Source organism: Micrasema longulum, unplaced genomic scaffold, assembly GCF_059751315.1.
Source record: "Micrasema longulum isolate JH-2025_06_02 unplaced genomic scaffold, ASM5975131v1 h1tg001475l, whole genome shotgun sequence".
NCBI lineage: Eukaryota > Metazoa > Arthropoda > Insecta > Trichoptera > Brachycentridae > Micrasema > Micrasema longulum.
This window is the reverse complement of record NW_028278660.1, coordinates 57,725-83,859: the sequence shown is the minus strand read 5'-3', so window position 1 is coordinate 83,859 and position 26,135 is coordinate 57,725. Positions and strand designations below refer to the sequence as shown.

The window sequence follows — 26,135 nt, the reverse complement described above, 5'->3', positions numbered from 1 at the left end:
CTGAACTACACGCCAGTCTGATTTTTTCGACTTTATTTGTAAAAAAGTCGGCAAAATCAGTGGCAGTAGCGCTTGTGTTAGATGTCTCTGCTATACAGTCACCACGAACAGATTGAAGGCTTCGCCAGAGTTGTTTTGGAGACTTTTTCTGTTCAGTGATTTTTGTACACCAGAAACTAGATATTTAATATGATATGAACTAACTAACTAACAACAAGCCATTGGTATAAGAGATCCTTTATTATCATTTTTCAGGTCTTGCCAAAGAAAACAGTTGATTCAAATGAATAATTCCTTATCTTCTCCAATCACTGTTACTTCTGGAGTATCTCAAGGAGCCCACCTTGCTCTATTATTATTTAATATTTTTATGAATGATAAATCAATGTTTTTCAAAATACGAAATTATGGCTTTTTGGAGATGACAAGATACTTAAACTTATTGAATCTCCCAATGATTGTCTTCTTTTTCAACACGATATTATTTGTTTAATGAATGGTGCGACATCAATTGTCTTCAACTTAACATTGCAAATGTAAAATAATGTCGTTTTCGTGACAAAAAAAACCTATACAATTCAACTTCAAACTAAAAAATATTTCCCTTTCAATGGTTTCGTATAAAGGATCTTGGCATTACTTTAGATAGTAAACTCTCCTATCGTGAACACATTAATAATATTGTAAATAAAACTCTCAAACATCTCGGTTTTATCAATAGAATGACGACGGACTTAAAAAATATTAATACCATCAAAACTCTTTATTGCTCACTAGTTCGACCCCATCTAGAATACGCTTCTCCTATTTGGTCTCCATTCTACAGGACTCATATTGACCATATTGAGTCTGTCCAAGACTGTTTTCTAAGAAAAGTGGCACGGTTGCTCGGATTACAAAGGGGTAATTATCCCTATATTAAAATAGAGGAATCTCATATGTCTTCATTGGAGAAACCAAAAATTGAGATGGACCTTATATGCATTTTCAAAATACTTAATGCTATAAGTGATGTCCCATCTCTGTTGCATTCAATTTCTTTATTCCCAACCATGTCACAAATCAAAATTTGCTATTTATTAAATTTTCTAAGAGCAACATTTGTTTTAACGCCCCAATGTCAAGAATGTGTAGATTAGTCGACGACTTGGAATTCTTTGGGATAGATCTTCCGGCTTTTCGTAGATCTCTTCGCGACTAAAACAGTGTGGGATGAAGTTGGATTGGCATGGTTCAGCTCAAAGTCTTATGTCTTTTGTTTTTATGAATATTGTATATTATTATTGTATTGCTCTTGTTTGTCTTTGCTACATAGTGTTATGCTCTTTTTGTTAAGTTTCTTGTATTTATGTTTCTTCATGTAACTGTTGTGATTGGCTTAGGCCGTATTTATAACAATATTTTACTTTTTTTAATTACGAAATGAAGGTATTAATTACATGCTAAGGGGTCAAATACGGTAGGAGTTTATTAAAAATTTATCCTGAATAAGCTTACATATAATCCGAATATATAAAACAAAACATATTTTAATCTCAAATCAGTGGTTGATTAAAATATTAAGATTCTGTCATAGAATTTTACAAAACAAACGCAATAAATAAATAGATTGAATCGAGTGTTTTTAAGAAGAGTTGCAAAGTCTATCTTGTGATATATTTAACATGCCCCTTAATATCTTTAAAAAATAAATTACGACGTATTATATTCGGCTGCGATACACTCACTCTTGCATTTTAATGATGCACACGCTTACACCCACCTGAACACTCACTCTCATACAAATACACACACACTATCATATTACAGATATATATATAGGCACACACACATTTAAGAATGTACTATAATTTTATATGTATGATTATTATTTAGAAACTTAGCTGGTCTGTCTTTCAACCTTATCTTTATTAGGTAATTTAATCATTGATGACTGTATGATTCCTTAAAATAAATAACGAGTTGGCCTCTCTCTGCAGATATTATTTAGTATCTAAAGATCGCCCCTTTCATGCCAATTAGAAAAAGTAATTTCATGCTTGACTGACTTGTTATCATTTTAAAAATCAAAGGCATCGGCATTAATTAAGCTTCGCTGAGGAACAAATTATTGATAAAAAAATGCAGAATGCACCTCATCAACCTGGCACAGATGGCAAACCTGATTGGATTGTCGTACGTCATACGGTATCACTATTCTCAAAGCAGACTGAAGCTAGCGGTCAATCAGATCAAATAAGGTAGATAACTCATTTCTTAAATTAAATTAAATAATAAGTGAATCAAAAATTTTCCTAAATTTGTTTCCAACGCTTTAAATTACGTCAGACATTTATATATTTAAAGACTCGTTGTTCAATTAAAATAAGTAAGGTGTGTTCCCAAAATTGCACTGTATAACAATGACCGATACTAAATACTTACTCTTTTTTGTTTATTATTTTATAATAAATTTTTTCACCGAAACGTTTATGATTTCCTATCTATATCAAATTGTTTTCATTTTTTTATAATTTGTATAACGTAGACAGTTATCATCCGCCCGGACACAGAAATAATACAGAGACCTTATTCTGTAACTAATTTGTTTCGTAAGATCATCCGCATACGGGCTCAGTTATGCGTATGACATAGAACTAGATTCCTGGACGAGTGTTTTCGACTAGATGCCTGCTCTCAGGTGAAAGTCCCGAAAAAGCTCGTAGTGTACTGGTTCGAGGGTCCCAGATTCCTGGCAGGATCTATACTGCATTATTTCATCATTCCTGGATTGACACCTGAAGCATAAGACTAATCACCTTACCCTCCTGTAACACATGAACTAGATACACTGCGTGTACTTTTCCAACGCAATTCCCCATGTACCATGTACCATCAGGTGCGGATCTGGGTTGGATGATGATAATGAGACTGTTATAAAACATCGCTTGCTCAATAATTATGTATAAACGTTCGGCTTTTAATCTGTTACTGTCCTCCCTTAATAAATAAATATAATAAAATGCATGTAACTAAAATATATGACGTGTCTCCCAAGCTTAACTAAAAACATTTTGTGGTGCAAAATAAAACTTAACAAAAGGCATTAAAATGTCAAGTCGTTCAAAGTTCGGAGTAATTCAAAAGAGCTCATTTGCACAAAAAAAAACAAGACGTTCCTCGTACACAACATGTTTAAAAATCAGTAGCGGCCGACATTTAAAATGTTTATGTGAAATTAATTCAAATCCTTTTTCAAATCCCAAAACTATAAGCAAATCAAAGAAATCATAAAAGTGGTACTTTTTTTGCGGGTGCGAATAAAAGTGCCTACTTGGTTTTCGTACCTCGTTTTTCATTTCCATTTTTCCACAAAAAAATACAACAATACAGCACCCGACATCTTGCCTAAATGTTAATTATGTCATTAACTAAAAAAAATATTTGTTCTTTTTCACCTGCAATGTATCGTTCACAGATAATTATAGATTCAAAACTCTGCCAAAATTTTACGTGTGATAAAATCTACCCTCCTCATTAGTTAAATTCATCGAGATTGGATAATATTTGTTTGTCTTTTTGAACATTACGTTGGGCGAATGCCATATTTAATTTTTGCTCGTAATACAACGCTATTGTCAAAAACCATTGACGTTTGAAAAAAGTTGGCAATCACATCACAACTTGTAATAAAAACTAACGTCAAAAAGAAGCTAGTAGTTTTTATTCCTTCTTCCGATACAAAAAAGCGTAGACGTCATTGACAATTTGGAAAACTCGTGAAAGGCTTATGCCTACAATTTAGATTTAAAAACTATGTAGCAAATTTATATATTTGATTCGCAGGCCAATGTTTTTTTATTTGTTAAAAGTTAGTCACTAAGAAGTTATTACAGTTAATAAGATAATGAGATGTGCCCAAAGACAAATTGGAAATGGGAAATTTGATAGAATTGATCCAGTACCAAGCGTTGTTTGTTGCTAGGAATAATACTCTTTTTCAAGGAGGATAGTACATGCAATATCTTGCTTGAGACACGTTTGCCAAAATATTGTAGTTTTTATAGTAGCATGGAGTGAAGTTCCAAAAGTCCACAACACTAGCATGGACCTGCATCCAGTGTCATACTATAACTATAGTGAAAGCTAGTTTTATAGTTTTTACTTCTGTTATTTATTGATATAAAAAAACAAACGTTTTGGAGCATTGAACTGAACATCTTTTAGTTTAACCAGTGCCTCTGAGTTTTGTTTCCAAAGGCTGTTTCTATGGTTGGTTTTGGTAGCTATCATCTATCTAAGGACTAATTCGATATTTTGATAGTTATATGAAAATGTTTTAAAACCAGAATGGTTTTAATATCAGTTGAGTAAAAATATTTGGAAATAGAGGTATCCACGCTGTTCTAGGTCTTTTCCGGATATAATAAAAAGCATTTCTCTCAGCATAAATACAATTAAATTGAACAAACAGAAACAAGCGAGACGTGAACCTGAACCGAGTGATAAGATTATTATTAAACGAGATATAATGATACTCAAAGAAAGCAAAATGAGAAAAAAAGAAAAAAAATGGAAGGTATTTAAATCAATATTTTTTTAATTAGTAAGTTGTAGTGTAGTTCTTCAAAACGTATTGTGTAGTAGTTCTTTAAAGTTAACCCGATTACAATTACTTTTTAAGAGCTAACTTAGCATCAACGAGTTCTGTGTCTTCGTCTTCTTACGAAATGGCAGCCTTACTTAATTTTTATTTCTAGTTTTATATCCGTGTTCACATTGATTAGAAAAAACCTTTTTGGTCAACTCATTTGAATAATAACCATCAATCATTTTGTGAACAAAAAACATAACATTAAAATATATCAGTTGACGTATTGTCATAATTTTTGTTTGTTTTGGTGCATAGATTCCCACTCAAAATTACTCTCATAGGCCTTATTCTGCAGAACAGTAAGTTGATTTTTTTCCTCTTCAGTAGCCAAAAACAAAATACTACTACAATAATTTATATGAGGCTTTATAATGGAATTATTTATCATCCTTCATGAATCTGCACTTGCATATCTTCTGATTCTACCCATAAGAGAAAACTTCCTTGCTATCTTCTTCCTCACATATCTCGTATTCTGGTCTCGTTAGTCAGTCTAGAATCTATAATAATCCCCGAATATTTCATATCTTTTACCTCCTTCAATATTTCTTCATCCATAACTATTGTTGTTGAAATAGGTTTTTTTTTTAATTTCCTATGTCCATTAACTTAGTTTTATTTGTATTTAGCTTAAGTTTATTCTTCTTCAACCATATTTTTATTTATTTTATTTTATTGGAAAGCCAACAGACATTTATAAATTTAAAAGATACGATTATACTATAAACACATATCATAAAGTCCAATTAGAGGCTTCCACATAATATTGTTATTGTAAATGTTGTCACATAAAAATTAATATTAAGATATTTTCAAGGTCAAATTTTAGTTGATTTATTATATTGATTCATAATTTTTTCCTGCGACATATACCAGTGCATCATCCGCAAATAATCTAATTTTACATTATTTAAGAATTTTTCACCAAATCACTAATGTAGATTATAAATAGTATAGGGCCAAAAACTGATTGCTGAGGTAAAATAAAAGCTGAAATCATAAAACTATCGGATATAATAATATCTTAATTTTTTGCAGTCTGATATCTTTTACTCGTATATTCTGTGAACCGTTTTCAAGTAATTTCCTTTCTCCCAATTTTCTTAAGTCTAAAATAATAATTTCTCTATCTCTTGTTTTAAAAGCTTTTTTGAAGTCCAACTCTTTTCTTAAATCCAAGAGAGTTTTTTTTCTCAATTGGTCTGGGTGTTGTGGTGTATTTTTCATAACCTCCTTCCATGTCCCCTCTATCCCACCTGCTGACAAGCCTCAAAATTAAGGCTTAGCGGGTTATTCCCTTTTAAAAAATTACTGAAATTATCTATTTATTTTTATCGGTATCTGTTTCCAATCTTCTATTACTAAATTAAGGGCCATTTTACATGAGTGATTATTCCTAAATCCACATTGTTGTTAACATAATACGTTCTCTCTTTCTATCTTGCTATATTTTCTATCTTAATATATCTTTCTGTATTAAATAATACATGTTGGTCTTTTACAATATGTTCCAAAATTTGTTCATACTTAGGCAGAGTATTTATCTGCTATGGCACGTGGAGTTATGATTTTTTTACGACAGCTCAAGGCAAAACTACGCAATAAATTTCGACACCCCTGATTGATGAAAAACAACTAGTAAGCGAAACGCGGGTGTCAGATTCTAAATTCTTTAAACTATTATGTATTAAACATCAGTGTAGTTCTCAGATATCCTAGTGAGGACTCTAAATATATGTTTTTAAATGTATTGTAATGTCTAGCAAATCTCAAATGTTGGCGCAACGCTATGCAAATTTGCTAAAATACTTGAAGTTTGAAGCAGATCTTGCACATTTGAAGCCAAGTCTGATGCGGTTATCATACCTTTGTACATTCAACAAAATAATATAACAAGTAATAATAAGCCCGTAATAGAATTTGTGGGAGGAGTTATATGTAATTTCTGGATATCTAAAATATATGCGTAACAGTTTACGTAATATTTCCTGGAAAACTGCCACGACGAGCTTCCTCCACAATATTATTTTTCCTCCACAGAAGGACCATAAACGACAATTTCAACTGACTGTAATTGACTGTCCAAGAGCTATTTCACGAAACGTTTCAAATAGCATTTATCACTTAATATAAAAACACTTGAAATAAATATTTTTTTAAGATCATTTGAACATTATGATCAATTTTACTGTTTTTTATGAAACGCAAAGTTTATGTTTTTTTTTGTATCCTTTTTTGTACTTTGTTAGCCTTTAAAAAATAATGAACTCTAGTATGCAAAAAAATATTTGCGTTGCATAATTTTTATAAAGTACACAATACCAAAATTTTATAAATTACAAAAAATTGATGCGAAAAAAACAAAATAATATATGTATTTGGAAATTGGCTAATACAATGGCAAATTTGTTTCAAATGCGTCCCTCTATTTACCTTTTTTTGTTATTTCACTCTCTACCAATCATCCTGTATACAAACGGATAAATGAAGCCTATCATAAACAAGCAGAAATCAGCATTTTCTTTGAGACTTGAAGACTTCTGATCTCATTATGGATTATGGTAGGCTCAGCAATATATCAACAGATACGAAATATTTGTATACAAATGTCTAAGCATTTACATAAATTATTGTCTGTCATCGGCTGATTGGAGATCACTTTACACAGTGAAATATTTTACATTTTGGCCATTATATTATGTATTTCTTCCATTTTGGAACATTGTAATGTGATGTAGTTTTTGTGTAATTCTAAATAAAACGAATAATTCACTACCGCAGTGCAGCTAATTTGAACTAAAAAAATATCAGAGGATTTTTTTTTCTCGCTCAGATTACATAAATTTATTTTACCAGGTGTCTAAATTTATATGCCCATTGATCAATCATTTGCTGGTGTAATAAAAAACAACTTGTATTAATAAAACGCGCCAAACAAAAAATAATTGATTAAGTTATGAAATTCAAATTTTCTATTTAATCAATAATAAATATTCATGGAATTTTTTTTTTCAATAACTTGATAAATTATGGCGATGCAAATTTATTTCTCGAAAAAACCTGATATGCGAAAAATAAACCTGGCAATTTATTAGTGGTAATATTATTAGTAATCAATGTATTATATTTTTTTCTAAAATCAGTTAAAAAAGATGCATCATAAAAATATTTATATGCATGTAATTTAAATTGATTAATATGTTTTAAAAAATATATTGACATAATATAAGATAAACATATTTTATAGTGTTGTTATATCATCTAATTACATACACAGATAATACAATATTATAAATATGCATAGGAAGATTTTGAGTTACCTCTAATACAAATAAATCTTTCATAGTTTTTGAAAACTTTTTATTTATATTTCACTTATTTTTTAAATCAGGATATTATTGATAATAAGCATTTAAAAAGTCATGTTTTCCAACTAAACAATAGTTTTGTGATATTCTCCGTTGTCTCTAAACTAAGGGTAGATTTTATACTGCGCGACATAAAAAAAAATAATTTTTTTTTTTGACACAAAAATTAAATTACATTTTTTAATTTATTTCTGAATTCGTGTCACCACTTATGTTGCTATTGATACTTGATACTTGTCAATTAATTAGTTTATTATTTAACTTTAATTTAATTATGTTTTTATTTGTCATTTTGCATAAAAAATAGCTTATCTTGATAATGAATTCACTTTCTTTTTCTTTGTGTTTATCAACTTTTTGGATTTTTCATTACGTTTTTTTCAAAAAAATCAATTCAAACGTTTTTCATTTGCGATGTATGATAGGTGCGCACAAATATGATAGGCGAAAAAAATGAGATCGAGGCTAAGACGAGCATTATAGACAAAATCAAGAAAGGCGTGCTGCGTTGGTTTGGACGTGTAGAGCGAATGTACAGCGAAAGAACGGCTAATTGATCTACGATGCGAATGTTGATAGATGCAAAAAACGAGGGAGGCCGAGATAGACATGGCACGATCAAATCTAACGAATACTTGAAGATGGACATGTCAAGAGTATGAATAATCGGTGTGTATGAATAGTATGAATAATAGAGGAAGCGAGGTCTGTAGGCAAAGTCAGAGTGATATGGCATTCTAACCTCTCTGTGTGATGGTTTGTTCGTATTAAGCAAAAGCCCTACGGGCGAAGAAAAAAAGATCAATCTTTAGTGTATATTATCTGTACCTCAAAGGATAAACCACGGGAGTCACATTAAACGAAATGTTCAGAAAATAAGATTTTTTGATTGTGCGGTTTCCAAAACATCCATAACTTTTAAACCAAATTAGATAATTTCAACCTATAAAGAATTTTCAATACATAATAATGCTTTTTTTACAACAATAGTATATATATTATTAAAATAGCGTACAGCCAATGCCTGTACGAAGTTCAGTTATAAAATTTCAATGACCTATGGCTTACATTAAAAAGACATAAATATATAGAATCTTTGAAACAATGCCGGGACGATCATTTGCGAGTAAATGTGTTCTAGGTATTTAAAAAATAAATAGTTTCTAGCTTTTACACGCGGCTTTGCTGACGTGGTACTAAAGAGTAATTATTTGGGTAATGAGTTATGTCGTTAATCAATAAGAATCTTCCCGACGGAATGATATATTTTATCGGGATCGAAAGTAACTCGGTCTTCCAACTATCGCTATGAAAGAAAAACAATGATCCGCAGCATCGTTATTCTGTTGACACATCCAAAACCAAAACGAAAAGCAGTTTGCCCACCACATACCGCACACCGCATCTGAGGACATAAGTATCCTTGGCGGTGCCCACATACACGGAAAATTCGTTCGTTGTCAAACGAGAAAAGCTGCTCGAAGGAGCTCTCTGAAATCTGGTAGCCTTAGCATCTTTGTGCTGAAAGAAAGTAATCCAGAAGTACATAATATGTACTTCATTGGATTGAGACGAGAGGGAAGTGAATTCTTCACTGACTGGGATTAAATTGATTGGACATGATCAATTCGCCGAAATGATTACAAAACTTTTTAAAAGCCTTGAAATTCTTTTTAGAAGCCACCAGATCTGTATATCCGACAGGACCTATAACAGGGCCACGGATAGTAGCGAGAAGCTCCATTCGGTAATCGTAGAGAAGGGGAAAGGGACAAGACCACAGGATGTGTTCAGAAGATTGGTTAGGATATCCGCAGCAGCACGAAGGGGAGTCAACAATATTAAAAACAAATAATTTTTTATTAAATTTACCATGATCTGAAAAAAGCTTCGTAGTCCAGTGATCGGAGATAACCCAAGAAGATTCTAAGCGCAAAACGAAAAGCAAACCAAACTAACCATATATAAAGCAAGTCAATTATACAAATTTAAAGAATTAATTTCAAATTGGTTATTTTTGGCATTTCACCCTACCGCCTACTCATTTTCAAATACTCTTTCTCATTGTTACTATATTTCTTTTCTTTTCTTTTGTGTATTTTTTTAATTTCCGGGATATTTTTTTTTTACTTCCCATCTCTTCGGCTATCTCTGTGCCAAAAATCAAGTCGATCGATCACTCCGTTGAGACGTGAAGAACACACTAACAAACACACTTGCGCATTTATAATATTATGTACGGACTCCACAGGATGACATGACGCTAAACACAAACAGAAACAAGTAAATTATGTCTTCTACAATTAAACACTAAATTCCTTACAATACCCCCCTATATAGAGCATAGGGTACTGCATTTTGAATCGAGTTGTGGTCCCGTGGCTAGTGTCTCGGACTCACGGCTCAGATGTCCGTGGTTCGAATCGCACTCTACCCCAACTTGATTCCCATTTTCTAATAGTGAATTATTTACAACTCGTTGAAAATGGCCCTCATAATTAAATATTTGGGTAAATCATAAGTAAGCAAATATTTATTTTCTCAAAAAAAAATGTTGTTTGGTAAAATAAATTAATTTGAATTGAAAAAAAATATTTTGATATATATTACTGTAACTTGTATGCAGTGTTTTTATGACGTGAAGGTAAGATGATCAGTCTTACATAATTTATTTTACTAACTGTAGTAATGACACTTTTTATGCAATACAATCATTAAAAATACATAAAAAACCTATCCGTAGAAATTTCGGAAGCACAGTTAGCAAAAAGTACACATGTATTAATGAAACTCACTTAACAATTTATGTAAAACTGGATCAACTAGATGTGCGAATAAATTTATTTAAATGTTATTTTTTTATATTTTTAAATTTTATTTTATGTTTATTCATATAAGGATACATATTACAAAAAATAATAACGTATTCCTAACTCTATGAGGCTAAGAGCCCTGTCGTCGCTTCAGTTCGTTTTTGTCCAATAGACCAAAACACAAATCTGCAGAAACAGAGCTTTAGAGATTTTTTACAAAACAAGGATAAATAATTACCACAACTTAAGACAATATTCGTTAAAAAAACTCATTAACAATTTATTAAAAATGCGTTTTACATTATAAATAAAGGCTTTCTGAGAACTCCTGTACACTTAACTCAATTTCGTTAAAAGTGGTCTGTTGGATAAAAACGAACTAAAGCTACGCTGTGTTGAGTTGGGATCCAACAAATAGAAATCCTAACTGAACTTGCGATTCTTACTGGGATATGTTTATTATTATAATGTAAAAGATTAGCTCAATTGTACAGATCTACGTACATAACAAACTAATATTGTATATCGTACCTTTATACGTAGCGTCATCTTCCCAATACCCCCTTTCTTCACTCACTATGACACTGGTTTTTCTACTGGCACTGTTGTGGTTCTCAAAAGTCTTGTACATCTTGTCTCACACATTCAACTGACTCAGGATTATCAGTTTGTTCCATGATTTATATTTCTATCTCGATTAGAATATGTTTGCTATTCATTAGAGTCGACACACATCTTTAGACAACAAGGCTTATGATAGCAGAGAACACGAGGTAACCTTGTACCGAGTCGTCTGGATCACTTGTTAAAATCTCGACATGAGCAACAAATCACGCTTCAAATATTCAAATCGTCGGTACTGAGCACGACAATAAGAGAGCTGTTACGGGTATAAATGATAACGAGTAACGAGATAAGTGGATTTGCTTAACAACTGCGGAGGAGTGTCCTACGAACTACAAACTTAAAAGAAAATTATCATTTGATATTCAATTGTTGACAGTTGTTCCGATAGTTCCATTACAGGAGACTGCTGCGAGATATTGCATAGTTGTGTATACTATTGAGCGTGTTGCCCAGATGTTTATTGAAATATATTTTAACATATTACAACATATGTTGTAACATATGTTGTAATATGTTAATGTTAACAGCTCCTCAGGGAGTTGAATCCAGTCATTGTCTACAAAAATTTGGACAAACTCAAAATATTGTTGAAATATATTTTTATGCGATCATTTTTACCTGATAAACACAGGGCTCTTGTCGTCATAGAGTTAGGAGAAGTAAAAGAAAATTGTAATATATATATATATGTATATATATACAGGGGGTTCATTAAACCCTGTCACATCTGAAACCACGATGATCAGTATGAGCAAGAAGACATATTGGCACATGAAAATAAATTTTTAGAACGAATAAAATTTTAAAAAATATAATATAAGAAAAAGCAAATGGTTTCTAACTTCTTCAAGGGTGAAACAAGGAGGGGGAGGGGAAGTCTGATACGCCAATATTTGTTCTAAATATTTTTTAAATATGCTTATATGTCTTCTTGCCCATACTGATCATCGTGGTTTCGGATATGACAGGGTTTAAAGAACACCCTGTATGTATATATATATATATATGTATTTGTATGAATAAATAAATAAATAGTCGGAGTTGATTAAGCGTGTTTGCCCATGAAATCCTGTTTCGAGATTCTGGATGACTAGGCGCAATGCTCTGAAATCTAGCATACATACTAATATAAATCATTTAACATAGATTTATTTGAAAATAATCTTAATAACGTGCGGCGTTTGCTTTCAAAATAACTCGTAGTATTTTTTTTCTTTTCTTTTAAATTTACATTTAATTACTATTCATTTTATGTTCGAGAATCTTTTTTAACTTACTGTGATGCTACTTGTGAAAACCTGTAATTGGCTTATTTGTTATTTGTTTTGTTATATAAATATGATATAATTATAGCTGTTGGTTATCCAAATAAATAAAAAAATAAAAAAATATATATAAAACACAGTATAAATTAAATCATGTGGGCATTTGTCCCCTTTTTTATACAGCGTCCGTTATTTGAAATGTCATCTCGAACTCTATTTTATCATTTTCATTTTGCTTGATCGACAAAATTGACGTGTCATCATGTTCTCAAAATAAACAATCTCTCTGTCGGCAGCTAAATAAACCTATCGCGTGCTCTTTTATATCTATCTACAATACGAAGAAAAAGGTAAAGGAGTATTAACTACTTAATTGAAAACAGCTCACATTTGGGGGATGAAACTTATAAAAATATGTAACTGTTTATTAATGATGTGAGGCGCAAATAGTACTGGCTGGGGGAGGATGTTGTAGGAAACCGTTACCATTCAATCGGACGGATGATCCGTTGGCGTCGTCCGAATCGGTCTCGAATAGTGGATAAACACTCTTATTCATTCAATGCAATAACTTTATAATATTATTACATTGACGTCAAGATGTATGAAGTGTAAAATCTCAAGAATCTGATAGTGTTCTGACACGTTTTAATCGATTTCCCGTGTCGATAAAACTACTCTTAGATAATACAATCTTCATTTCTCGATAAAATAATCTACGTCATATAAAATGTCGCTGTTGTGCATAACGTGTGACGAACTAATTTCTGTTGCATGATGCATTCGGTACCCAAACCCAATAAATGCCGGAACGACTCATTCTTGAAATAATGTTTCACACCTAAATTAGCATCATAAAATAAGTCACGTGTATTGAAATAAGTGATAAATGGAAAACATATATACTCACGTATGTAGTATGTAGATATACATACGTTCCTGTATACATACTTACTACCCGTATCCGCATTGCCGTTAGTATTAGATAAACGATAAAGTAAAGAAAAAAGTATGTTTCATGAAATAATAAAATGTCGTCCAAGTATTTATCTCGTATTCTATCATGTTTTCACTGCACACTGCACAGAAAGCAACTTGAACTTGGTTGACATTTATCAATGAATACGAATAAAAATAGTCAAAATCATAATCGAATGCTCGGGCGGAATGTCTTTTTGCATAATCATAATAAATTATATCAAAATAAAACTCCAAAAGTCTCGAACTGAAACGTCCAGTATAATATTAAAATCGATTTTGTATTAGCATTTACGTGAATGAAACAAGAAAATAATTAGAAACATATATCTCAACAGCTTTTATTAATCGGAGGAAAATATTTTTTTTTTTTCAAAGTGCTGATAGTACTTTTAGCGCGCAGTTCAACAATGACAAATTTTACTTAGAAAAAACGTGTCGAGTATGCTATTTTTGTATTATTTATAAAATACTTTAATAATCTTTCCAAAAAAAATAAATTCCAAAGATTCATAATTACGAACTACTGAACTATAGTTTTAAAACATGAAATTATGGATGAAGAAAAGAACCAACATTTTTTTTACTCTAAAATAATTGTTATTTGCGTAATTGTGAATTATTGTTTTATTGATTTCAGGTATTATATTTATTAATATATATATATTTATTAATAAATTTCATGAAAGGTACATGTTTTTTAAAAATTCCAAACATATCTACTTTTACACATCTAGTAAATGTTATCACTGTAACTCTCCCAAAAAGAGACTAACTCTTGTGCTTGGAGAGTGACTTACACTGTTGTAGTTGTTTATTGTTTATTATAAGAGTTTATATAATTTTAAATACGAGTACATGAGAAAAAAATAAAAGCATAGGATAAATAAAGAAAAAACATAAACCAATAATACATTCATACTAATTAAAATTTAATGTAGTTTTTACACGTGTTCAAAAAATTTCTTTAGATTTAGTTTAAATTTATTTATTGACATGTTATTTTTAATAGTTTTTAGTTCATTGGGAAGATTATTATAATTTTTTACAACTATGAAGACAAAACTATTTTGACCATGACTTGTGTGGAATTTAGGAATTTTAATGTTATGTTGGTATCTAAGTGACTTATTCGTTTCAAATTCTTTTATTTTTTATTTTTTATATATTTGTATAATATAATTTATTTTATAAAGAGTGTCTACTGTATGGACCTTAATATTTTAAATAGACTTTCCGTATTGAATGTTGAGGTTTTCTTTAGAATTACTTTAATAATTGATCTTTCTTTAATTTTTTGTACTATTTTAAGGGGGTTTAATATATTGGCGTATGAACCACCCCACCCTACAATACCATATTGTAACAAAGATTTTACAATTGAGTAATAAGCTATTTTTAAATAATTATTTTTGAAAATATTCCTTAATCTAATAAATATGTATATACATTTATTTATTCGTTTAACTAGTTCACTAATATGGTCTTTCCATTTTAAGTTTTGGTCTATGTAGACTTTGTAATAAGTATATTATTATGATTCAATGTGTATTATTGTTATTTTTGGTTTCTCTATGTCCCGTGTCAGCACAAGATAAAGGTCCCATAGAGTTGGAAGATATTTTCTTTTGTAATTCTTGTGTTTTAAAGACTGTTAATATAAAATAAAGTCATAAATAAATATCCGGATATTGTTTACTATATAAGTGTGATATTCTAAACTTAATGAAAAAATACTTTTATTAAGGAGAAAATAATTTGTTCATTAATAAAATACTTCACATCATTTATTAGATCGTCAATTTCAACTTTAAAGAAAGCCATTGAAAAAACTTTCAGCACTTTATATCACAACTTGATAAACACACAACTATATCATTTGGTACTTGAAATCGTTTCATATATTTCATTTTTTCAAACCTGGAATATAAAGCTTTTATTTAACCTTTTCAGGATCAAATATAAAAGAAAGTCAATGTCGCATTTCCCGCACAGTCGTCGTTGTTCTACGATCACGACAAGATGATTTTTCGTAAAAATCAGATTTTAAATTTTACATTAAGTATGACAACAGAGACGAAGAAGTTATTTTTGAGAATGATACATGGAATATCCTCATGTTCGTATCCATAATTTAAAAAAGCATGCAATGTTAAAATTTACTGTACGTGTTATTAATTTCAACATTTGCTTAATTATGAAATCACCTATTTTACCTGTGTGCCTAAAGCGCCATAAAGATAACAGAAGCGAGTGTTTTATAGTTCGTACTTAGTACTTACTAGGTACACGGAAAATGGTATATGCTCGTGCGTAGATTGCAGGAAACAGCATAGACTTACATTTACAACCACGAAAAGGATTAAGGCATTCATCGTATCAATTACAACATCGAATATCGAAGGGATTAATACGGAAATTAAATTTCTATTAATCTACTCCGGCATGATTCACTATGATACTTTGCACATCCAATGCCAGGGCTGCTATTCCAAACGCTACCGCGGCCGTAGAAAAAGCTTTTATAACGCGTAAATACATACTAAATACGCGCTATAAAAGTGTTTTCTACGGCCGCGAGAGCATTCGGAATAGCAGCGCAGAGATGAATAATGAACTCAAAAGATAAAGTTTAAGTATTCTTTATTTCATTAAAATTTTAATCAGATCTCTGAATGGTACTGATATTACTGATTCAAATACATATCTAAAAGTTTCTGGAAACGTATCTGGTTAATTTTACGTTAATTCTCTAGCAAACATTGCTCGGGGTGTGAATAAAAATAATTCGTATGGTTCTAATCATAGAATTAAGAATAGTCCAAAAACCGCATACGCACATCAAACAGAGGGCAACTAAACTACTCATAAATGAGTAGGTTTATGTTTTGACCCATTAGTTTCTTTGCAGACATCGCTCAGTACGCAACTCCTGATTCGAATTCAACTATGCCGTGTTGTGTCCTTTTAAAGTGTATAAATACTGCTAGGATCTTAAAGAAACAGGATGCAATCACATTTCATGTGTAATTAGCAAATGAATGTGTATGTAGCGAATGCATTACTTAAAAATTGAATTATTTTTCCATCTGTCAGATTGTCGAAGAAACAAAATGAACATTTCGTTAATGTTGCCAGGGTAGTATTTTTTTTTACCCTACTTTGCTCATCTAATAAGAGAACTAATGAAAATTGGATCTCGGAATGAACAACTCTATCGACATTATCTTTAAAACATCAAATATTATTTAACATTATATAAAAATATCCGTTTTATGTCAAATAAAATTTGTTTTAAATTTTAAGTTTAAAGTTAATTAATTCTATTACTCTTATTAAATGACCCTTTACTTATCTAATCTGTTGTGTCAATCAATATTTCCGTGCGCGCAATAAAATTTTAGAGATATTTACCGATTGCTTTTTTTTACCTTACATTTGTGTTATAATTATATTTTTTCCCATCGTGCAACATTACACAGTCCGATGTATTCAAATATGATTCTACGCTCCTTCTGGACTATTCTTTATCCTATGATGGAAGATTTTATAAATACACGAAGTTTAACAGGTATTCGAATTACCCGAGTAGGCAGATCACGGATTACAGAGCCAATAAGGCAAATTATTGTAACTAACCGCGAGACATTCCTAGAATGTGATTGTGAATGTAAAAGTGTGTGAAACATCCACGTAAAAGAGAGATAAATAATAAACTTGATGCGTTTTGAAATGTGACAGCCATTCCTATATAAATATACTGAAACCGTTTGCAAAGATACAAAGGTCATCCTAGCGGTCAAAAACATCATAAAGTAAAACATTTTGAAAAGTTAAAAAAGGCTTTTAAGGAAAAATAATACTGACACGAAACATTGTAAGTGAAAAAAAAGTACATATGCGTTGGCGGCAATACTTGCCGCCCGCAAATATTTCCATTTAAAAATATATTTTGTTTATAAAATGGAGGCTATTGAGCCTAATAGTAATGGCAATTGTATCTGTTCGGTATCTATTCGAGATGTGTACTGCAGTTATTTAGACATAATTAGAGAATGCAATCCCGGTACCCCGGGATCCCGAAATACCGGGATCCCGCAACATTTTGCGGGGCTAATCTCGGTCGAAAATTTACCGGCATCCCGCACTGGCAGGATTACAGAGAAGCGTGAATCGTGCGTGTTACTCTGCACGCGGTGGCCCGTGCCCGGTGCCCGTGGACTGGCTGAAGCTAGGGTTTCCTAGGACAGCGGTGCCGGAATCTTAACGGCCGTGAATGTTATCAACACCATTTTCCTAGGAAACCACTCTCTAGTCACCGTTGCGACGGCTGTCCACCGCATCACCGTCCACTACGGCCGTTAAGTTACGGGCACCGCTGTCCTAGGAAACCCTAGCTTTACAACTTGTAATTATGACGCAACGCAGTGATTTATTAATTGAATATTGATTGTTTTAGATAAATCAAAGTAAACTGAACTTTCTAGGTTTTTTATATTGTTAATTGACTAGCGACAATAACGTCGGTAGCTCTATTTCTGAAGTGTCAGTTACGAGCTGTCAACTTATGGCCATCGATATAAACTTATATTTACGTTTCTTGTGTTTATATTGTTATGTCAATTTATTCCTTGTGTGTTAGATTATTCTATGTCAGTTTATGTCTTAATCTTTATGTCTAAAAGTATTAATAAACCACTTAAGATGTACCAAAAAGCTGGTTTGATTTGGGTTAAAATTAAAACCACGAATACAAAGTCTATTAGGTCTTTATTACGATTGATTTCCGAGATCTAAGTTCGCACGTCGTTCACACTGCTGGATCCCGCTAATACCTGGATCCAGCGGGACTAAGATGGCTCGGTCCCGCAAATACCTGGATTGAAATTATCTTGCGGGATTGCATTCCCTAGACATAATAATATAACGTTGCATAGGAACAAAATATGCAGTCCGGAAAATATCGATATGATTAGAAGTGCAAAGGAAAAAGAAACAGGTTGGAACACAGATATATTAGTGTATTATCTATTCAGTGAGTTGGAAGAATAATGAAGTTTAGACAGAAACATATTTTAAGTTATAGCAGACCCCTCTTAATCGAATCTAACAAATTAAGAATGTTTTAATTTCTATCGTGATCAAATAGTCGATATTGCGTAAAAATGAACCACAGTTTGGAGAAATGGTCGACTTAACTCAAACATGATACAAAAAACATAAATACACCGTAAGATTGATAATGGAACAGTTTTTAGAGTACTTTCAGAATATAAGGTAAAACAAGGTGTCAAAACATTACACATTACCCACTTTAAAACTCCTTATACGTTAAAAAACAGGCAGAAGTTCAACATTTGAACAAGTGTGTATGGAGTCTTCAAATAGCCAATTTATGTGAAGAGCTGCGGACGTATTCATAACCTGTGAAATGCTTTTTTAAACAATCACTTACTTGACTTTTTGTATTAGCACCTCGAAGAATCTATAATGCATTTAAGAATAACTAAAGTATATGTAAATAGGAATGACGCGAGACTCTCGAGTGGTACTAAAAACTAAAATATGATAAAACTTTACTGCTTGTTGAATTTGATATTTTCGCTGGCCAACGGAAACTCAAATTATCTAATATACATATTTCGCATACTTCAATCACAAATTACCGAAATTTAGAATTCAAATTATGAATTATTTAATACTATAGTTTTTTACTCAAAAAGAAATGTATTTTCTGTACATGTTTTTTTATGAGTAATAATAAAACATTTGATATTTTTTTCAAAAGTAGTCAGCGATTTACAAATAATTAACCGGAATTTCTAGTCAATATCCTCGGCAATTTAGTTGTCATAAAATTTATAGTACTGCTCCGTGTACAAGTAATATTTTTCAATAGTGCCTACCTGAGAAAAAACAAATACTTAAGAAAAAAATCGTCATTGAAGTAGATCTGTGGCCACATGGAATCTTCATATTAAAAAATATCAGAAAACAAGATTTTGTGATTGCCATTTCTAAACCATAAAATCTTTTGAACCAAATGAGATCACTTCACTCTATAAAGAAGTTGTAATTTAAAATATTGATTATTTGAATAGTACACATTAAAATAGCGTACCTGGGACTACTGATGTTTTTTTGCATTAAAACAAAATGGACTAATTTTATAAATCGAATTTAAAAAAGCATTTTTATTACGAAAATGAGCTTGGGTGGTTTATTCAAGTGAAAAATAGCTTATTGCGATAATTTCTGCATTTCTAGTTTCAAAACGGTAAAAAGTGGACTCCCGTGTTTTATTATTTAAGGTACAAAGATATATTAACTTTTGTTACTTAGAATTCATTGTGCTATATCGTATTTTTAGAAAATCAAACAATAAAAATGTACATTTTAAAGATAAGCAGAACCTTTGTTTTTTAAATACTATTATGTTCATTTATTTCCTTTGATCGATTAAAATTATTTACCTCATCAAGTTGCATTTTACTGTGGTCGTCCTTTATTATTCGTACCCTCTGTCGTTCCTTCCATATTGTATAATTGTGTGCAGGGGTGGTATTTTGAACCGCGCTTGTGGCCGTAGAAAACACTTTATCTCGTGTATTTTGTATGTAAACGCACGAGATAAATGGTTTGTTTGCGGCCTCGAAAGCGTTTAGAATATCAGCCCAGGTCAGGAAATGTTCGTACTGTTTAGAAAATTGATAATCGTTATTTTATTTTTATTTTTCTAATGAGATTGCACAATGTTGTCTGAGAAGATTGTTTTAAATCATTAATACAAAAAACATAAAACTAACCAATAAAAGAATTAAGATTTAACATTTTTAGATAAACCATAATTAGGGTATGCTCTCAGAGTAATAATTTTCTAGATTGGCTCAAGTACCTACGGCTCGTTATATTGCTGTAATCTGTAGATAAATTCGTGATCAATAATCATAGAATGGTTTTCTCCTTATGGGCGACTCTATTAGGTTATTACTCTAAGGTTACACTTTATTTTAAACAAAAAGTGGCTTGGTGGAATTTTATTTGTATGAAATAAAAAAATAAAAATACAATGTTAATTAATAAATTTAAATAAACCTGAATGTATTGACCCCGTTAATCTTTGTTGTGTCAAAGTTTTTAAAAAAATTCAATTAATTAAAGTTGTGAATGATTCATTATTAAAAAATAAGCACGTGGATGTAATAAATTTGACTCACAGTCTGCCAAGAAGATTGAAAACAGTGAAAATCTCAAATTAACACTGAATTTCAAGCTGCTTGTTTTATGATTCAGTTCGATTTCCCACATGGTTGACATGAAATATGAATTCATAAAGGTGTCTCTACGGTACAATATTTCATTGTCCCTGCACTGCAACTAAAGCGGTAAGACTGATCATTTTACCTTCTGATCAGCGGTTAGAGTACTGATGCAGTATGCATTATTGGGAACGGAAAGGGAATGATGATGTTTTGTGAATATTTTTTTTATATGTGAGTTGCTTTTTTATTGCCTTGTGTATATTTACTGAAAAAACCCTTAAGTATTCTGTGAGAACTTGGCGACATTTGTGATTGGCTACTATAGTCCTTAAAACATAGATTGATTAGAATGACATTTTTCAGAAAAAGTGACGACATAACTTTGTAGTAACGTCAAAGGAGTTATTTATATTGACACACGAAAAATCATTCGTATCTGGGGTGTTAATTTATTTTTTTAATACAATGCTTGACACATAAATCAACATTAATGTATAAAATCAGATTTAAAACTAAAAAAAACTAAAATAAACCTAATTATTAATGACGTTCTTACAAGGTTACATCATTTTGCAAAAACGTTAGAGATGGGACAAATTGATCGAATAAAAAAATAGTTCATTTGATGATGTTCATGAAAAAAGTATAAATGTCTTATTTTTTGGTGAATAATTGTATTAAACTTACTATAATAGGCTTGATTTTGCGTTTTTTATATCAATTTTCGGAAACAGAGTTTCATGATTGTATTAAATAACTGATAAAATTGATTTGTTCAGTGATCAGTAATTTCCCATCACTTATGAAATTAGTTTGACAGCTGTCATTCAGCTGTCATTCAAGCTATATTTTAAGGACTTAGAACACCAGCGCCATCAATAATTATTTTTTCTTTTGCCACACTGTAGTTACATTGTATTTAAGCCGCAAGAATCTGAACGAAAGAATGTGATTTATAGGACGATATAAATATTTTGCTCAAACGTGATAAGGCACGTCGTTCTTGGAAGGTAACATAATCTTTTAATTGTAATATAATATTTATGAATACAAATTCCAACTTGAAACAGAGACATTTTGTGACATTAAGTTTCGACACTGCTGAAATTGTTTGTAGATTTAACACGAATTATAATATAATATAATGACATTATAATATAATCACTCACGTATAATAAATAGACAAGTTATTTCTATGCTTTCTACAACTAAGAGTTTCCCCTGAACACTTTGAAAAAAAGACAAATCTCTCCACCTAATCACGATACGCATGCAAATGCACGTAAGAAAGTGATATACCTGCATGTTTCCTAGGTTCATATTATATAAGTTGAAGACGTTACGATAGTACGCGACCATAGAATTAAGAATAGTCCAGTAGGAGCGTAGAATCATATTTGAATACATCGGACTGTGTCCAATAATTCCCCCACTCCGCCTTACTTTCGCCGCGTGCATTCGTGAAGTCACCGGGTAATGTTGCTTGATGGGGAAAAAAAATCATAACACAAATGTAAGGTTAAAAAAAAGTAATCTGTCAATTTCTCTAAAATTTTCTTGTGCACGCGGAAACATTGATTGACACAACATAGTAGATAAGTAAAGGGTCATTTAATAAGAGTAATTGAATTAATGAACTTTAAACATAAAATTTAAAACAAATTTTATTTTACATAAAACGGATATTTTATATCATGTTAAATAATATTTGATGTCATAAAGAAAAAGTCGTTCAAATGTCCCCCACGGCGTAGTTTAATCTGAGGTCTAACTTTCATTAATTCTTTCATTAGATGAGCAAAGTAGGGTAAAAAAATTTACTACTCTGGCAACACTAACGAAATTTCCATTTTATTTCTTCGACAATCTGATAGATGGAAAAATAATTCAAATTTTGAAGTAATGCATTTGTTATATTCACATGCATTACAAATTACAGATGAAATGTGATTGCATCCTGTTTTTTTAAGATCCTAGCAGTATTTCTAATCTTCAAAAGGACAAAACACGGCATAATTGAATTAAAATCAGGAGTTGCGTACTGAGCGACATCTACAAAGAAACCAATGGGTCAAAACGTAAACCTACTCATTTATGAGTCGTTGAGTCGCCTTCTGTTTGATGTGCGTGCGCGGTTTCTGGACTATTCTTTATTCTATGTACGCGAACTTTCAAAATTTTGAAAAATTTTCTTAAAAATACAAGTACCTATTTATTAATTTCATAAATTGGATTGTATTTACGAATGAAACGATACTTATCATTTTTTTTCTCAGTTGCAATGCAATAAAAGCATTTTTTTGTCACACACGACGGCATATTTCTACATAGCATCACGTCTGATCATGATAAAAGTCCGTTGGAGAATGAAGGTACAAGGTACTGATCTACTGATTGTATGCCATTTTCTACGCGCTAGTAATGTGTCTACTTAATTAAAAGTCATTAAATGTAATTATATATATATGAATAATAACATACTAAGATACGTTAATTTTAATGTATTACGAAGTACAGGAAATTGAAACATTTTAACCGGTGACGTTTTTTCAAATTATTCGTCGGGATCGTAGAACAACGCCGGATGTGCGAAAAATGCGGCATTGGTTTTATTTGATATTGAAAAAGTAATAAAAAGGCTTTTTTCAAAAATTGGGGTGCGTCTTATGGTGCGATACGTCTTATCGTCCAAAACATTTTTTTTCTAACAATTGATAGATACATTTTTAGCTGCGTATTACGGTACAATGCGTTTTATTATCTGCAAAATACGATAATTAACTAAAGTATCAAATTACATACTTTTGTGTTGTGACGTCAAGTTCAACAAATAATTAAATCGCTCTCAATTAAAGTTGAAAAAAATCACATGCGTCGTTGCTCTACGATCATGATGTATTGTGCAGTTTGTTAATAAAATTTGCAATGTACGTACGTTTCGCGATGATGTTAAATAAACAATACGTGTCTTTTGTGAAATATTTCTTCTTTGACCATTAATTGATTAGGTCAATTGCAGTCAAATGATCCAATTGTTTTATTTGAACTTTATCAGATCCGCAACAATAATTATTATCTAATGCAAATTAAATTAAGCACAGCTTTATGACATTGACATGATATTTTTCTGGTTTCGAGCGTCATTTCAGCGTCAATTATTTATTAAAATAATACATATGATTGGATAGACAAGGATGTTAATATTAACATAATACAACAGAGATGAAGAACATTTTAGAGAAGGGAATAATAAGTTTAGGCATCCACAGGGCTTATTCTCCTGATCCAAGAAGAAGTATATAAATTGAAAAATATTTTCAGGCGTTGCCTAGTATGTAGGTGAAATAATTTAATCACACGAATCACATTCACAACAATAAAGGTTTCAGCTATTTAACTTCACAAACGTCAACAGATGGAAGAATTGGAGGAATATAGATGTTCAAATATGTGCAGAATGGTGAAAGCCCTGTGGATGCCTAGACTTCTTATTCCGAAAATGAGAAAAAAAAATCAGAAAGAGTGTACAAGTCTAGATTTTGTCTAAGGGGAGAGACCATTGCAGGAGACTGCTGCGAAATATTGCATAGATTTATATACTATTAAGGGTGTTGTCCAGATGCTTACTGAAATACATGTATGTTTAAGTAACGATATTTAATTTATATTTTTGCTATTATTTAATTATGTACGTGCTTCCACTTTCCATTATGTTGTATCCCAACCCAACACGGGACCCTAGGCCTCATAAAGTTTGGGACACATTATTATTATATTTTTTGTAATATGTATGTATTTGTGTGAATAAATAAATAAAATAAGTCAATAAATAAAATAAAATAAAATAAATAAATAAATGACAAAAATATGTATGTCATTTATAATCAATCTATAATTTCTAACATTCATTAATAAACCGATCAATATTCTCTTTTATTCGTCAATCCAATACGATGAATGAAATGTTACGTTTGGTTGGAAATAGAATGATTTCATTTTCGTGGGTAGAAACATGTTTATGTAAAGTTTTCTTGACGTCAATGCTTGAAAATCGGGAAAATGATTCAGAAAACTCATCAGGAATATAACGGGACTTTATTGCCTTCAAAACTGATTAAGGTCGCAATCAAAACCAAGTCCTCAAATAATATTCGAATAAAGGAGTAGTTTTTTACAATAACATTCTAAAAATAGCAATATATATTTAGTTTTTTTTTTTTGATTGAAAAAATGTTTAAAAAAATTTAACATATCATCAACAATTTTTGTTTTAATGCTCATAAAATACTCAATATTTTTTACAATAAGTTTAATATATTAATTATATAATTACACATCTATGCAAGAACATAATACGTTATCATATTCTGTTAGTTATTCATAAATGCACGCATTTTAAAAATCTATTTTGTTATCCGAAGACGTCATGCCAGCCTAGATTTAAATGCGATAAAAATGCAGACTAAACAATTTCGAACAATTCTCGACGAAGTATTTTGATTTGAAAATTGCAATATAATCTCGTTACGCTGTTTGTTAACCTGGCTCTCAATAACACTTAACCGTATCTTTACAATAACAATTCATCAAATGATCGATAATCGATACAATGTAATAAAATACAACCGTTTCTGTCCTTACACAAAACCTTTTTAGATACAAACGCTGTGGAAATAAATAAATCTTAACCTTGCTTTGTTTATTCCTTACGTAGAGAAAATACCTACATTGAGCATTTGGGTATATAACAAGAGTAAGCATGAGCGTTCGAAATATGGTCCCTCAACCTGTGGCCAATTGGCATATGTTTGATAGGACGGACTTCAATCTGTTGAGAGCAGTCCCCGGCAACTTTTCTCCTCGCAATTACTAAAAAGCCTATATATACGCTAAGATACTGCGCAAATCGACCTGGAAAAGCGATGATATGGTTTCACCGGTAATTAATGTTCTTATCTTAATAAAAGAACGTCTTATTAATTTGTTACCAATTCGTAAGTTATTTCCTGTCTCTGTTCTCTGTCTCTGTGTATGCGGAAGGGAGCGACATACTGAATAGAACTTACAGTAGGCCGATGTAAACAGTCCGCGCTTTTTACTGTACTATGTGTTTTGCTTGCCAAAGTCGACGTTATCACGTCGACTTTGATAACGTCGTCGTCATATCTGACGTGACGACACTTCCTTCC

At 31.2% G+C, this 26,135-nt stretch overlaps 1 protein-coding gene across 2 annotated transcripts in view; it reads right to left on the bottom strand.

Moving 5' to 3' along the window:
* LOC148275270 (putative inorganic phosphate cotransporter) overlaps positions 1-26,135 on the bottom strand; it is a 47,580-nt gene that overhangs the window by 9,590 nt on the left and 11,855 nt on the right. The window contains exon 1 of one of the 2 annotated variants that reach the window (XM_088235935.1): positions 11,346-11,684. The exons of the other annotated variant lie outside the window; for it this stretch is intronic. Coding sequence (XP_088092061.1) covers positions 11,346-11,445 — 100 coding nt within the window. The 5' untranslated portion in view covers positions 11,446-11,684. Of the gene's footprint in view, positions 1-11,345; positions 11,685-26,135 lie in introns of those variants that run through there. 2 annotated transcript variants of the gene reach the window in all.